Source organism: Hyaena hyaena, unplaced genomic scaffold (genome assembly GCF_003009895.1).
Source record: "Hyaena hyaena isolate Hyena2069 unplaced genomic scaffold, ASM300989v1 scaffold_427, whole genome shotgun sequence".
Lineage (NCBI taxonomy): Eukaryota > Metazoa > Chordata > Mammalia > Carnivora > Hyaenidae > Hyaena > Hyaena hyaena.
In genome coordinates, this window is record NW_024081064.1 from 677,247 (window position 1) to 693,997 (window position 16,751).

General features: G+C 54.9%; 1 protein-coding gene across 1 annotated transcript in view; it reads right to left on the reverse strand.

The window, feature by feature from the left end:
• Positions 1 to 4,340: 4,340 nt before the first annotated feature.
• The window catches only part of YY1 (YY1 transcription factor), a 33,223-nt gene continuing 20,812 nt past the window's right edge, over positions 4,341 to 16,751 (reverse strand). Inside the window, exons 3-5 of the mRNA XM_039252933.1 lie at positions 12,247 to 12,307; positions 10,566 to 10,724; positions 4,341 to 9,282 (exon numbers count right to left, since the gene is read on the reverse strand). Coding sequence (XP_039108864.1) covers positions 9,100 to 9,282; positions 10,566 to 10,724; positions 12,247 to 12,307 — 403 coding nt within the window. The 3' untranslated portion in view covers positions 4,341 to 9,099. The remainder of the gene's footprint in view (positions 9,283 to 10,565; positions 10,725 to 12,246; positions 12,308 to 16,751) is intronic.

A 16,751-nucleotide genomic window follows, 5' to 3' on the forward strand; every position in this document is an offset into this window, starting at 1 on the left:
TGGGGGCCCAGGCAGCACCTTCCCCCAGGAAGTCCCCCTGGCCTCCCTCACTTCCGTTTCCTCTGAAAGAGACCAGGGAGGTGCTGAAAACCAGGGCCCCCCATCTGCCCTGAGTGTGGAGGGTTAAACATTACCAGCAAATCAGGCAGGAGGAAGGGTTGGGAAGCACGTGGATTTATGAATTTGACATTTCATCTTCTCCCCGATTTGAATTCATGTTTATTTGGAATAAGTAATGCAATTAACATGGTAAAACTTACAAATATAAACGGACCGCGGGCTGTGCTGTGAAGAGGGAAGCTTGCCACCCCCCCCCCCCCCAGTCAAGGCAGGGGCGGCCGCTGGCTCCCCGGGCAGCTCCAGGCCAGCACGTGGGAAGAAGCACTCCAGCAAAGCGTGACCTGGGTACTGACCGTTCTGTGCTTTTTCCACTTGACAATTAACTCGCGGTGCTTTCCCTGGGTCACCATAACAAAATGCCACACGCCGTGTGGCCGGAACTGACATTTATTCTCTTGAAGTTCTGAGGGCCAGAAGCCTGGGATCCTGATGCCACCTTGACTGGCAGTGGCTGGTGACCCTCAACTCGTAGACACACCGCTCCAACCGTCACCTCTCTCTCCATATGGCCGTCCTCGTGGGCCTCGCTGTCTCCTCTCGAGGACACCTGTCATCGGCGGATGGGCCCGCCCGGCTCCAGAAGGACCTCACTTTGGCTGATAACATCCACAAGGTTGGAGGCTGAGGACTTCGATGTCTCTTTTTGGGGGACGCAATGCAACTCACAACTAAGGGACCTTTCCCTTAGTAGTGTGTTCCCTTAGCAGCTGCCCAGGCCACGGAGGGGACAGTGGGGCTGGAGCTGAGGGGTCAGATGTAACGGAGGCCCATGTGCAGAGGTGGGGGGAGGCGGAAGGAAGGCAGTGTGGCTCCTGCAGCGGCCATGAGGATGGAGAGGGCCCCCGGGCCGTGTCACATAACGGGGCTGAGCCTCCCAGGTGCCTTCCTAAGAGCCAACCTGCCATTTCTAATGGAACCCGATTTGCGCTGGGCTTCAGTGGATCTTGCAGCCAGAGGTGGCCACGTGTCCCAGATCCCCCCGGACAGCGACTTGAAAGCGGGGGCTGGGGTTTCTGAGAAAGGCTTGTCAAAGGGACGAATGCACCATGGCCCATCCTGTGACTTCTGACCCCAGGGAAATGGGGGCGCGATGCCTGCAGAGGCAGAGGCAGCCTGGTCTAGGGAAGGCCAGTCCCACACTCTTCCTTGGGCTCTGTGTCGTGCGTCAGGGCCACGGCCAAGAGCTGGTCGGTTTTACCCAGGGGAGTCACAGGCTCAGGGTTATGCCTTAGAGACGTGCCTGAGCCAAAGGGCACCCGAGGGATGGGAAGGGGCAGCAGGCAGGGAGCGTCACGCAGGAAGGGACGATGATGAAGTCCCCATGGCAGTTTGAGGGACACTGGGTCAACCCGACAAACGTTCCCCCCCACCCCCGCCCCATTTCTCCGGTGCCGGAGGCCAGGCGTGGCGAGGAAGTGTCGGCCACCTTCTCTGGCGCTCACACGTGTCCCTTCGGGCCCCTGGTGCACCGAGTGAGTGCAGCGTCGTCTCCCTCACCCCTCCCTCACCGGCCACTTCCAGGGAGCTATTCATTGGCACTCATAAATCAAGAACCCCGTTCCAGAGCGGGGCCTTCTGCCCCCAGCAGGTTCTGGGACAGGATGGCAGCAGTCACTCCCCCCAACAGACCCCCCACCTGCCGCGTTCACAGGGCCCTCCCACGCCCCTGCCCCAGGCCTGGTCGGGACCGCTGGGCCATCCTCCACTCTGCCTCGGGAGTGTCACAAGAGCCAGGATCAGCCTGGGAGGGCCCCTGAAGTTCCACCCGCCAAGTTCTGTGGCTGCAGGGAACAGATACCCTGGAGTGGCGGGTCAGGCCCCAGCCTGTGTGCTCCTTGGCCTCAGCTTCCTTTCAGCGGTGGCCCAGTGGCTGCTGGGAGCTCAGCCCACGGGGACACTGGCTTGCACCCTGCAGCGCCACACTCTCCCAGGCCACCTGACCTCACCCAGGCTGGAATGATCAGTCTGCCTGACCACACCCCACCATCGAAGAAGCCCCCCCCCCACACACACACCGGGGCAGGGTGCTGCCCCCTGTGCTCCCAGACCTGCTTGGACACCCCCAGGGAGGCTTTCAGGGTCTGCCAACCCTTGAGAGAGCCACCCAGTGGTGACACCTGGAAGGGGCTCCAGCTCCCACTTGGGAGTGCTTAGTCTTTCAGGGAAGCTTTATGGAAGGAAGTAAGATCACCCTGCCCCGGGGAGCAGCAAGACGAAGCCCCAGGGGTCCAAGGTCACGTGCGCTTGGGACCGCGCCCCCCTCCGGCCCCTCCCACCAGCCGCGCTCAGGGCCCCCGACAGATGCTGTCGCCCAGGAGGGGGTGCCATAAGCGTCCCCGCCACAGGGGGCTCCGGAAGTCGCCTGACGTCCCCAGAAAGGCTGGTTTTCCGGGGACCCGGAGGCCAGTGCCGCGTGCACGCGCACCTGGCCTCCCACCCCGCGTCCTGGCGGGGCGGGAGAGCAGCCGGGCGCAGCGCCCCCCGCGGCCGGAGGTGGAGGCGCACCCGGCAGCGCGCGCCGGCCTAGGCTGGAGCCGCACCAGGAGGAATGAGAGGCCCAGCAGCCTGGGAGGGAGGGCAGGGCAGAGGCGACAAGGAACTTGCCAAGGCCAGACAGGGGGTGGCGGGGGAGGATGGGCGCCCCCCACACCTCCAGAGCTGGAGAGGGGCTCTGGCCACCAGCTTCTGGGACTCAGGGGGCCTAATACACAAGCAACACGTAGCAGGAAGTGATGGAAGAGGGGGGCTCGCCCCAGGTCACCATCAGCTAGGCGCAAGCTTCCCCAGCCCGCCCCGCCAGCGCCCTGCTAGCAAGTCCCAGTAGCATGGAAACACCGCCCGACACACAGCTCTCCTGAATGAGCGAGCGGGGGAGGCTTTGGAAATGAAAAACTGCAAAGGGGAAGGTCAAGAGAGGTGGGAGAGGTCGGGGAAAGTAGGTCTGGGCTGGGGCTTAGCTTTGAGCCTAGGTGGAAAGCTCTGGATTTTCCTCTGCCGGAAGTGGGGAGCCACCGCAGGTTCAGGTGGTGAGAGCCCCAGCTAGGAGACGCTCCATCCAGGGCCCGCAGGAAGCTGGAGAGGAGCGGCTGGGACCAGAATAAGGGGCTGAGGCCTGCCGGCCACTAGTGAGCAGCCCCGGGAGCTACCTTCCAAGGCCGGGAATGCCCTCCAGGACACTGGGCAGGGTGGGCATGGTACTGCCCCCTATACAGGGACAGCGGCTTCTTTGTAAGGGGTCGGAGATGGACTCCGGCAGAGCGCCCAGTGGCAAGAGGAAGGCAGGCGGGCCTGGGTTTTGAGTTCCTGCTGCCGGACCTTCACCGATGACCCTCGCCCCTGACACAGGGCCGTGCTGCAGAACACCTCCGAGAGCGGTCTGGAGGTGCGAACGGGTGCTCGCGACGCCTGGCATGGTTCTGGGCATAGTTAGGTTCTCAGCCAGTGTCCCCACGGCCAGCTGGAGATACCGACAAGGGGTAAGGAGGAACAGCACCTCACTGTTATCTGGGGGGGCCCACCGAAAATACTTCCACAGCCCCCCACGACCTCACCTCCTTCCCACCTAAAACCCGGAGATGCACACGCACCATCTTTCACCACCGCCGCCCCTCAGCTCAGCTCTGCCTCAAGCCTTCGCTCGGCAGTTCCGGGTCTCAGGCGGGCCTGGGACTCGCCACCTCGGCAGCACTGTCAGCAGCCCCTTCCATCATTAGCAGAAAAGGAGGGACACGAATGTCCCTGATCAGGACATCAGACACCAGGGCCCCAGCTAGGGCAGAGCAAGAAGATACTGCCCTGCGTTTTGCTATTGACCAAATCCTAAAGAGCTCTCAGTATAGTTTATCGAGTGTTTAAGTCTGTCCCGGGCAGTGAGCTCTTCTCTCTGGCATCGGAGCTCCCGGAACGAACGCTGGGCCAGGAGGATTTCGTCTGGCTGTGCTTTCCGGGAAGTGGGTGAGGCCCTGATTAGAAGTCTGGCCCGTGAGTCCCTCTTGGAGCGGACAGAGGTCATGTTCACAAAGCATTTCCTGCCAGCATGAGTGGGGAATCCTGTGGGTTTCCACCCCTATGCCAGAACCCACAAGGGTTCAAACCCACAAGGAGCCTCCCCCCTAACTCCCCCCACCACGGGCAGCGTGCAGCCAGGGTCACCGGGTGAGAAGGCTTGGGGAGAGGCGGCTCAGAGGACCAAGGGACAAACAAGAACCACAGGCGTTAAAAAGCTTAACAACGTTATGCGTTTATTATACTTTATAGAGCCATGTTACACATGCGTGGTGCTTAGAACGGAGTTATCGTTAAATGTTTTTCTGGATGCAAAGCCATCTGATGCTTGATGCGGATGCCTTAAATACTATAATATTTCTGCATCTATGACCTATGAGCTAAGGAAAAACCAAGGACAATTCCAGAAATGGCAAAGAACATTTCAGAAAAGATGTACATGAGACACAACGCTAAGTCCTTGAGTCAGGGCCTATGGAAGTTTCCAGAAAGTGAATAGAAACAGAACTGTTCTGTGAAAATGGCTTGACCAATCGCCATCCGCAGACAATAGAGCCTCTTAACAGTTATGGATGCTGTAGACACAAGGTTACTCTGTTCCGTACCGATGCCCTTTCCCCTCCACTCTGTATGTGGACCTTGTGTGGCCCCCAGATAGAGCAGCAGCCAGACGACAGCACGGCATGTGCCCCCTCCCCGCGACACCCCCATGCCGTTTCTTACGGTGGCTGAGTGTCTTGAATGAAAGGCAGTCAATCTGATCAAACTTGCCGCTTTGCGGAAAAATCAATCATTGCTGACCTAGACGAACGTGATCCTGCCCGTCACCCTCTGCAGACTCCTGGAGCGTTGGTCAGAAACATGGGGAGCAGGGTGACTTGCTCGCAGGAAGTGCGATTTGCCTGCCGACCTAACCGAAGCCCACGTTCCATTCCAATACTCCCCTCCGGCTGCTGTGGGGGGAGCGGAGGCAGCAAGCCGGCGATATGCCAGCCCCTCCAGCTGCACTCGGGCCCGGCTTAGACACCCTCTGGCACCTTCCAGCATCCTCTCCGGCTTGGAGGGGAAAGCCAGGAGCCTCATGCTGCTGCTTGGAAGGACCTGCGCCCACACCGTCCAGGCAAGCAGGGGACCTGCACACCTGAGCAGTGACAAAGGTGGCCAAGGCCGGTAAGTCAGGGGGCAGTGGAGTTCGTGGGCGGAGCGGTAAGGGGGCGGGGCTTGGGATCTGGGTTTCCTCCCCCGCCTCGGGGTTAAGTCTGGGTGGAAGGCACCTGCCATCACCTGCTGGACTTGACTAATGCTGAGACACCAGGACAAAGGGCTACGAACTAGAGTGACCCTAGGCACCTAGTGCCCCTCGGGCTGGGCGTCTGAGACCACCCAACGACAGGCAGGTTGCTGGCTCCGGCGGGGCCGGCAGAGCAGCTAGGAGGAAGCCTCACGGCAGGGTTGTGGCACAAAGCGAATGCATCAACAGCTTCTGCTCTCCCCCTACACCAGCCCCTGGGGTCCCTGCTCCTGGTGGTGCTCAAAGAGCAGTCGGTCACACGTGGCTTTCCGAAGCCATGCTCGTCTCAGGCCACAGAGGAGTCAGACAAGAAACGATGGATTCTCGCCGCCTGGGCAGAGCGCGGGGCGGGCTCATCGGGTCCCTGGGAGGGCGAGGAAGGGGCTCCTGCGCCCGGGCCACCCGTTCCGAGGTGGGTGACAGTAGCTAAGTGTGGCCGGGCAGGGCGGGGGCAGTAGCAAGCCCCCTCACCGCACTGCAGCGACCGCTCGGCCGACCGCCGGTCTCCCTAGGTTCTTGCCGAATGAAGGGACTCTCCCCCGTGAAGTGACAGCTGGGAACTCTGCTTGGGAACAGCGGCCGGTGTTGAGACACTATGCTGTCAAAAGGCCGTCACTGCACTCAAATCCAGCAAAGCAAGTGACATTTAAGAGAGCTTGCACGTGGAAACCGAATGGCGGGGTGGGAGGGGGAGAAATCTTGATTCTCCTCAAATTCTCAGGCCTCAAATCTAGGCACAGCTCACAGACACCATATGAAACCAACAGCGTGAGTTCAAGGTCACCTTGGAAAATAAAGGTCACTCTGGGGTGACAGTTCTTTATACAAATATTATGCTTCCCCCTGAGCCCCACTACCAAAAAGGGGGGGAACTAATAAGAAATCCAAAAATAGAAAACAACATCTTGTTAAGTGTAAACGTATCCTCTAGTTTTTATATTACATACGCTGGAAACGCACTTGTTTCCGCTGGGATGTAAGAAAATAGGTCTATCGGTATTACTTACAAATCAGATTAATCCTCGAGACAAGTGACTCACTGTTAGAACACCACTTCCAATTTTAGTAAATCACATCTTTAGCAAATTATAAATTCTCACAAGCAAAACGGGTTTGGGCTCCAGCCAATGAGAACCACTGCTACTCTTAACATGGCCGCTCGCGGACTAGTTTCCTACACTCTGGGGGACGGAGATCACCACCAACGAGGAGCCTGGGACACTACGGGGTCTTCAGCCCCCCGATCAAATTCCTGCTGGCAATGAACTCTGCAGCCTGAGCGAAGACACACGGACAGAGAGTCACGGGGAGTGACGACTGTTCACTCAGAGACGGAAGGGGCGGAAGAGATGACCAAGGCATCCCCCATGGGGATCAAGGCACAGAGGAAGGGGGGACCTTGCTCCACACCGGAGCCTGGCTTCTCTGCAGGTCACGGCGCAGCTCTTGGGGCTGCTGGCGCGGCACGAGTCTGCCTTGCTGTGGGCTCTCGGGCAGGAGTCCTGAGGACGGCGCCGGGCCCAGGCTCCCGTGTGGCAGTGCTGGGCGGGGGTGGCGTGGCTCCCAACTCCTAGCAAGGCCACCTGAGGGTGGGGGGGAAGGTGTGGGCGCTTTGCACCAGGGGCATCGGCGGAGGCCTCGGCCCCAGGCCCGGCCAAGAACCACCGGGGCACGCAGCTCTGGAGGGGACCTCCGCCGCGGGCTTACCTCTCTCCTGACTGCCAGGTTCAGCAAAGCCTGGCTTATCCAGGGAACAGCTGGGGTCTTCTGATTAACTCACTTCCAGCACACTACCCAATGGATAACAGATTCTGAACGAATAAAAGAAAAGTGTCTGAAGTTAAAATTTTCACTTTAGGATTCAGAAGGCACTTCAAAATTCCGGAGAGCCATAGGGTCACGGTCGTTAGGCCACCAGCCTTCCTGTACAGGAGCGACAGGGAAGCTGGAAGAGACAGGGCTACCTTTGGACCTGATGGTGTCCTGGACATCCTGGAAATCACATCTCAGGGATCAGCCAGCGCAGAGTCAAGCGTAAGCACAAAGACACACAGTGTGTTTGTGGTCTGAATCGATGCGGTTCTGCGGCACCGTGGCGGTTTACAAAAGAGTCTCGCGAGTCTGATATTTGACTCTAAGTAAAATTCAAAAAATTTAACGGTGCATTTAGGAGGTCACAATGTGAGAGGGAAAGTACTCACTGAGTACAACTTTCTTAATCACCGAATCGCCCTGCCAATTTGCACTCCGTATCCAGCTGCACGTGTGTGACATTAAAGCCACCGGGTGCTCCAGTGCCGCACGTGCCAGCATTTAAAGACTCCACCGGATGCGGGAACCATGGCTCTCCGACCAGCAGCCCCGAAGCAGAAGCGCCTCTGAGCTGCAGAGGTGCCCGGTGCCTGCCCTGCTCGCCAGCTTGCTTTGAGCACGTGCGTGCGCACAGGCCAGGGCACAGCTGTTTGGGCCGTGCTTTTCGGGGAAGCGAAAATCAAAATCATGTCTCTGACGGGCCTGGCCGGGGGGCGGTGGGGGGGTGGGGTGGGGTGGGGGATACTCTGAGGTAGTTCCTTAACTCGGGCTGCCTGTCACCTAGTCGCTCTCAAGAGCTCAGCATGCGTGGGAAGGACTAAAGTATCTGCGCTGCTCGATCACAGGTCACCATAAGCTGAGTGCAAAAGTAAAGGAGACTTCAGGTGCTTTATTTAGCTTCCAATTTCTGGGAGGCTCAAGAATGAGAATTATTCTGGACAACAAAAGGAAAGAAGACTGTGCTTACAGATCTTTTTCTGCCGTATTCTTTCTGTAGGATTGCTGTTTTATTGTTGCCCTTTCTGTTACACGAGGTGTACACGTCAGGTGGTAAAAAGTACAATACATTCTACAACTGAGCACCACTTTCTGTAACTGAACAGGCGAAGAAAGTCCACTGAACATCAGCATCTGGCAGTATTTTTCGGGGGGGAAAAAAAAAGTGACTAAAATGGGTTTAAATTGATTAACACTATTAAATCACATCTAATATTTGATACTACATGATTCAATACAGCTATACGATACAATTATACAAAATGTGTTAACATCAAAGAATACAACCAAAATTAAGATAGCAAACAAAACCTATATAACTTTTTTTTTTTTTTACAGGAAAAATACTTTTGAAGTATGCATGTAACTGCCCATTCTTTTAAAGAAAATCTACTGCAAGCAAAGTTATCAACCTCCAGAAAAATCACACGTAGCATTACTAAGCATATCCCCAAAAAGTGTACAATATGCACACTTGGAAAATACAAAATTAAAAAAATTGTAAGCAACAGGTGAGCTTCGTATTTATAAGAATGTGAAAAGAAGTCCCGTTGTCAGCACTGTTGTATAAAGAATTGTCTTTTGATGCGAAGTTCATGAATTGTCCTCCTGTCGGGACCACACTTTACAAAAACACCGTGTTTTTGAAACGAGATTACAGAGCAAGATAGAGCATCTTAGCCATCTCATCTTATTAAAGTTTTTTTTTTTAATTTTTACTACTTTATCAAAACATGTCCCTTAGGTGTGTAGGATTCATTTTTAAAATTCTTTCCTAGAAACAATATACAAAGGAGAGGCGTGTTTATTCCCAATCACGCTCCTAGAAGGAAGAGGCTCCCCGGGCTCGAGAAGGGTCTTCTCCGTGCTTCTTCTCACTGGTTGTTTTTGGCCTTAGCGTGTGTTAAGATGTGAGATTTCAGGTTAGTCGACTGAGCAAACTTCTTATTGCAGCCGTCGAAGGGGCACACGTAGGGCCTGTCCCCGGTATGGATGCGCACGTGCGTGCGCAAATTGAAGTCCAGTGAGAAGCGCTTCCCGCAGCCTTCGAACGTGCACTGTCCAGAGAGACCAGAGAGAGCCGCTGAGACTGCGCCCGGGCCCCGGGGGTGTAGGTGGCCACGTGGGGACAGCCCGCTCCCCTCGTCGGACACCGTGCCCTCCCTGCTCAGGGGCCGAGGGCTGGCCCGTCACAGGGCAACTCCCGAACCCTTGGACGGCCCTTGTGACTTACGAGGGAAGACAAACACTCAACAAAATGCCAAGAATCTCCCTCAGTACCACGTGGAGGCCTGAGGACTTCTGTACAGGGTTCAAATGGTAAAATACAAAGGAGGGGCGCCCAGGGGGCTCGGGCGGTTAAGCGTCCCACTTCGGCTCAGGTTGTGATCTCACGGCTCGTGGGTTCGAGCCCCGCGTTGGGCTCTGTGCTGACAGCTTGAAGTCTGGAGCTGCCTTGGTTTCTGTCTCCCTCCCTCTGCCCCTCCCCAGCTTGCGCGTGCATGCGCACTCTCTAATATAAACCAACATTAACTAAGTAATAAAAATACAAACGATTAGAAGTGTTCTGGTGTCAAGTGTCAAAAAGAACCATGTTGGGACACCCTGCTGGCTCAGTCAGAGAGCATGTAACTTGATCCTGGGGTTCTGAGTTCGAGCCCCATGCTGGGGACAGATACTACTTTAAGTTAAAAAGGGGGCACCTAGGGGGCTCAGTCGGTTGAGTGTCCGACTTCGGCTCAGGTCACGATCTCACGGTTCGTGGGTTCGAGCCCCACGTGGGGCTCTGTGCTGACAGCTCAGAGCCTGGAGCTGCTTCTGATTCTATGTCTCCCTCTTTGCCCCTCCCCAGCTCATGCTCAGTCTCTCAAAAATAACATTAAAAAAAGTTAAGAAAAAAAAGAACCGTGTTAACTTTAGAGCTGCATTGCTAGTTTGTTCACGCGTTACGAGTTTCTAAAAAACAAGACAAAATATTAACTATACTTATTCTCGTGCAGTAAAGTTTCGCGAGTTCCCAGCCAATGAGGAACTCCACATGCTTACGCCAATCACAGAAAGTAAACTGCTTACAAGGCCCCGTGAGCGCACTAGGAATGCAGTTTTAGGCGTATGCAAGCAACCCTGCTTTCCTCTGCTCGTGAAATACGCCCCCTCAGCCCCCCCCTCCACCGCCCGCCCCGCACACCCCTACAGCCCGCCCCCAGGACCTGGGTCCCAGGCAGCCCTTCGCTGCGCTCTGTCGGACACCAGCTGTTTCCCGCGGCTCCGGGCTGCGCCTCCCCGACCCGGCCCTGCCTACACCTGCAAGCGGCGCGGAAGGGGAGGGGGCTGGCTCTACCTGAAAGGGCTTCTCTCCAGTATGAACCAGTTGGTGTCGTTTTAGTTTTGAGCTCTCAACAAAAGCTTTGCCACATTCTGCACAGACGTGGACTCGGGGGCCGTGGGTGTGCAGATGTTTTCTCATGGCAGAGTTATCCCTGAACATCTTTGTGCAGCCCTTTGAACAGAGAGAGAAACTTAGTGGTTCACACCGCAGCTGGTACAAAGGATCCAACCACTAAACAGCCATCACTGATGCAAAAAGCCACCCCCCAAGCCCCCCTTACAGTTTACTTAGGATTACAGTAGAAATATCACATTATTTAAGACAAAAAAACCAGATAGCTGGAAAGGGCCTTCTCATTTAATGCCAACCCTTGTTTTACAGATGAGGAAACTGAGGCTCAGAGATGTCTTTAAGACTTGCCCGAGGTCGCACTGCCAGTAGGAGCCAAGCTGGGAGCAGAACCCGGCACCCCGGCTTCCGGCCACACCACAGCCGCCTCACTCAATAAGCCCCCTGCCCCCCCAAAGTAACACAAGCCCCGATGAACAAACAGAGGCGGACGGGCAGCTGGCCGCCACCAGCCTGGGCGGGCCCCTCACCCTGCGCTGCGAGGGCGGGCTGTCCTTCTCCATCGCCTACTGTTCCCTCTCCTCTCTTTGCCTCTTTCCCCTTCTTGACAGAGAAAGCAGGAGGGTCCCCAGGGGGTGACAACTGCAGAGGAAATGGCTTCGGAGAGCTGCCAGAGGAGACGCGGGCACGCGGCGCTCCCGGGACATTTCTTCTGCAGTTGCTGTCCGGGAGCGCGGGGGGGGGGGGGGGGGCGCGCGCAGACGGCACGACCCAGGAGGGCACAGGGAGGGGAGGGCCACAGCTTTTCCGCTTTGACCCTCAGGCTGTGTTCCCACTTAGAAGATGGAACTGGCCGACAACGTCGTCGGGGAAAGGAGTACACAGAGAAGCCAGGGACTCACAGGCAGGGGAGGCGTAATGTTTTCAACCGCTTATTTACTTTTTGGCCCCAAAGGAAATAGTTCCACGTTTCGGCGTCTCCACAGTGAGAGCCTTAAAGGCCGAACACGGAGAGCCAGGAAGGCAGCTCCTCCCCCAGCTGCTGGTCTTTAAACCTTCTTTATTCCACAAAACATTTCTCCCCCTTCCCTTTCTCCTCGCCTCAGTGGTACTTCTTTTTCTGTTTCACATCCATCCAGTTAAGTGCGAAACCCACCTGGCCAAGGCCGAGGACTTTCTGGGCGATCCTGCTGTTTGGAAGGCTAACCACATTTGAAAACAATTAGGCACCCCGCTAGCAACACACAATTAACAGGGTAAATTAAGAAAAGTGTTCAGGAAATGAAGTTTATTTGGCTTGCTTTTAGCAAAATCCAAAATAATTTCCAAATTTCCATAAAGGTCACAGGCGAGCCACAAGCCAATGTCTGAAGACTGCCTTGTTAATGACCCAGGAAAGAGAAAGAACATCCTTAACGCTGTATATTCAACATATAACGAGAGTAAAAACATTGGCACCCCACTTAGTAGCATTTAAGTGGCCTTTGCTGAACAGAGAAACTTACAGCACAAATACAGCCTCCGGAATGGAGGAGCCAAGGATTACAGCTCCTCACTTAGGAGATGGGAGTAAAGCACAGATCTCTTAGCTCCCGACGGAGCCCTTCCCCCTAGCATTACTTACTTTATGAGGGCAAGCTATTGTTCTTGGAGCATCGTCTTCCTTAATTTTTCTTGGCTTCATTCTTACCAAAAAGAAAAAAAAAAAGAGAGAGAGAGAGAGAGAGAGATTTGTAGGAGCAGGTAGACTCATCGGGCATCAATCAAGTAGCCCCTGAAATGCTTTCCTTACAGATACAATCCACTAGGGCCTCACGGGGCACCCGGGAGGGCGGGGCTGCCAGCGCCGCACCCGCACCGGGCACCCAATCACAGACGCGGAGGCGGGGCTCCTGGGGGTGGGGCTGCTGCCAGGGCCTCGTGGGGAGTGAGCTGCTGGCCAAGGGGGAGCTTCCTGCATCTGCTCTTTCCTTCAAGCTCTTTACAGAACACAAGAGACCAGCAGCCCAAACCACTCTGCTCCTGGTGGGAGCAAAGCGTGGCCAGGAGCAGGGCTGTGACGGCGAGGGCACCTGTACAAAGGGAGGAACAGGTGTGGGAGCCCCCCCCCCCAGGACACCGCTTAAAAAAAGGGAGGGACGGTTCATTTCATACCGAAAGGCGTCATTTTAAGACGGACAACTTTTGTAAAAGGGCACAGGAGAGTTCTTGTAAACAGAGAGTTACTTACATGATCTCTGGAAAGAGATGCAGTAACAAACTCTTGGTACTGGGGCTGGGGAGCCCCTCGGGACTGGTAGCCAGGCGGGAACACCCCACACCCTTTCACACTGTTTAATTCTATCATACTACTACTTTCAGTGGCGGTGGGAGGGAGATTACCATTTTTCAAAGTATAAGTGCATTTTTTTTTTTTTTTTGAAGTGACAGAGCTCTCTGGCCCTGCTCCGCGACGGGGTAGAACAAGAGACCCGATCATGTACGTGGGCAGCGGGGAGAGCCCCGTGCGGGGTCGCTACCCAGAGAGCTTGCTGACTTCATAGCTTACCTACCTGCTATTTCCACTGAACCAACCTTTGGTCTTTTGTCAAAACTTTCTCTCCAAATACTCCCTACAGAGCTGTGTGTGGTAGAGGGGTGAGAGATTAAGAGTTCCTAGAAAAACTAGAAAAACAGATTTACATCTCGGAAACAGATGTTCTCTCCTGTCCCTGCGTCTGCCACCTCACGCTCCTATGGGAGGCCACACACGTAACCAAGTCAGTGAGGCCTCCCCAGTTAGAGCTAACTTACCAGCACTCTGTCAGTACAAACGATCTCTGGGGTCGTCTTTACTTCAGCCAAGGCCCTAACAATACCCTTCTCCACCCCTGGTCTGGGAAAAGGATGACCTGAAGCTTTTATCTGGTAAAACCTGAACTCAGGAAGTCATCTACTTAAAACTCTCCATCCCTGGGCGAGCACTGGTGAAAATTTAACTGGTGGCTGTGACTTATTGCTACACTTTACCTGATCTCAGCCACAAGGCTGAAAAGCGATGTGGAATTTAGTTCTAAGGAGTCTGTTCAAGACCGCATACACTTCCTACCTTCAATCCTAGGAGAAGGTTTCCACCTGGCTCCCCGCCCCCATTCCAACCCTGCAGACACGCGTTCTTGCTACATGTACTTGGAAGATCACCCCATCAGTGAGCAGACGGTTTCTAAGTGCCTGTGTGCCTTCGGGGCTCAGAACTATCCTGTTATCTTAAACACGATTAAATCCTGGAGCTCGAGGATGAGCTCGCACAGCCACGGACAGAAAGCTGGTGCCACTGCGCCCCCTGGAGGTAGCATCCGAGCTTGGAAAACAGTAGAGAATCTCCTAAAAGGGTTCTACTCCAGTCAGGTATTAATAATCAAAAACGGTGTATTAAGAACCAAGCTTCCATCTTCCCAACAAATAATGTTTACTCCTTGATGACTGTTCTGGAATGCTCTGTCTCGACTGCAGAAACGGCTGCGTGACAGCGCCTGTCCAATTCCTCCTAGGTGGCGCTCACCTAAGAGAGGGTGAATTTCACTGTACGCACGTCATATAAATAAAGTGACTTTGACAGGTAAGTCGCAGACAACCACTTCCTGTCCCACCCATGCGGGATTCCCACGTGGGGTCAATGTCAGTGCAGTGCCTGCATCATAAGGACAGGGGTGCCCACTCTACCTTCCATACGGTTTCTTAAATTTGCTCCAAGGAACTTGATTTTCAACAAAGGTTTGTTTATCAAGGAAATGTTCAAATATATACAAAATTAAAGACCATAGTCCCCCGTACCATTGACCAAACTCTTGATTTCTTAAATGTCATTATTAAGTGGTATTTTTCTTAAAATGTCATTTGCAAAATGTGTGCCAGCTTTAGCAGTATCACTGATCTTAGAATGCAAGTCTAACATGTATTTGGACAAACACCCTTGGACTCGAGAAGGGTGGAAATGGAAGGTTTAGCCGCAGCCACTCTCAAGCTCCTTCGCAAATCCTCCTCCTTGACCACAGAGTGGCGAATGAGGCAGTAAATGCTGGTACCTTTCATATTTTATTTGAAGGCAAATATTGAAAAGGTCATTTTCCAAAATCTAGATTGAAAAGTGTGTGTGTGTGTGTGTGTGTGTGTGTGTGTCTGTGTGTGTGTGTGTGAGAATAAAGGCTAAAATTAAAATCTTCATGGCACCAACTGATATATAATCTACAAAATAAAGTATCTGAAGTCCTATGCTGCCCTGCTGGCATCTCCGCAGCTTGCCCGGGGTAACCAGGACTGGGGTTTTTCTCTGATGGATCGATCCTTGGTGAAGGACACCACCGACGGTGGCCCAGGCACAGTGGCGGACTTGGCACGGACCCCTGCAGGCCGCGCGACCTTGAGCAAATCACTGAACCTCTCAGGCTCAGTTTCTCACTCTGTAAGAAGGCAGAATGCTACCTGCATTTGAGCTGCCACGACTGGAAGAGCCGAAGCGTGTGCAGCTCCTGGGGGGCGGCAGCTATTGTCACCCCGGCTGTGTGTTAAGTGGGCCCAGCTAACAATGAGCTCATGCCTTAACAACAACAACAAAAAAGCCAGTCAGCCTCAACAACCCGGAAGGTTCTGGTGCTCTGAGCGCCTGGTTTCAACTAAACAGCTGAGAGACTGCCGAGATGGCACAAATGTCAATCTATCACAAATTACAAGGAGAAGCCAGGACCCAACAGGAGAAGCTTCCGGTCCAGTTACAGAGACAGAGCCCCCGTTCCCTGTGGTCTGGCCACCGGCCTTGCAGCAGCTCACTCTGCACATGTCGGAGGAACAACACGGCAGAGCCTGGACTCCGGGGCCCAAACCGGCAGGACTTTCCCGGACGATTTTCGGCCGGGTGAAACCAAAGTTCGAGGCTGACCCTTGATGCCCAGAAGCCACGATGAAGTATTTGTGAAGCAGCAATTCTTGATGAAAATAAAGAATCTGTCTGTTGCCCAGCAAGCTCTGCTGCCTCTGGACTGGAACTGCGACCATGATGGTGACTGTGCCTCAGAAGCCCCCACCCCCGCAGAGCACAGCCCCGCCTGCAGCTGCAGCCCACCTCCCTCCCGTACCCGCAGCCCCACCAGCACATCTCATCTTCACGTGACCCCATGAAGGAGCCTCGGGGTGCGCGGTGGACACCCACAAAAATGACCAATCCGGGACTGACCTAACCACTCTTAACTCTGCTCTTTCTAGACCACGGGCTTCCCAAGGGCTAACTTTAGTTGGTGCAAAAGGCAAAAGCTTGTCTGATTTCACCAGGAAGTGGAACTCGCCTGGTCCCACGAAGTCACCTCCCCAGTACCCGCACCTTCAAATTAAAGCCTGATTCCTGACACTGGCTCCCACGCGTGTAACTCAACTACCACTGACCGGTTTGCGAGGCTCAGTGTGGCAGGGAGGCTGCACCTTCCTCGCTCAGCTTTCAGGTCCAGGGCAGAAGCCTGACACCCCGGCACACGGAGGAGAGGGAAGAGCAGCGAACACACCAGACTCGAGTGGAGTCACGGAGTGGAGGGGGATGAAGAGGGGGCCCGCAGAGCAGGTTCTGTGGGTCTTTACAAGTGAAAACACCGGAGTCTGGCGGCTGACAGTTGGAAACTTCATTCCTTTTCGTCTCTGGCTCTCAGAGTCCCCGTCCCCAGTGCCAGGGGCCCTGGAGAACCCGATTCAGCGGTTGGTCACGCCCATTCTCAAAATGCAAAGACCTGACAAATCAGGGCACTCCAGGCCCCAGTGCCTCTCACCACCACCCCCCACCCCATTAGAGACCGGGTGTGGCTGGACCTGACCTGTTCCGTGACACCGTGGACCACAGGGCCGTGCACGCACCCAGCCGTACACCCCCACTCAGTATACGCTGCCAGGAAGAGCGAGCTTTCATTCTATCCAACGCACATACATACGCTGCCTCCTGCAGAGTGTCCCTGTGCCCAAGGACTGCGTTTCTTGCTCCAAGAGCCCGACACGGGGGCCTGAGGACACCGAGAGACATGCGGCATGGGGCCGAACACGTTCTCTGAACTCAAATCACGCCCATTTTTAGGCCATGGCCTTCTCAGCACTGCCTCGGTCTCCAGGGGGGCT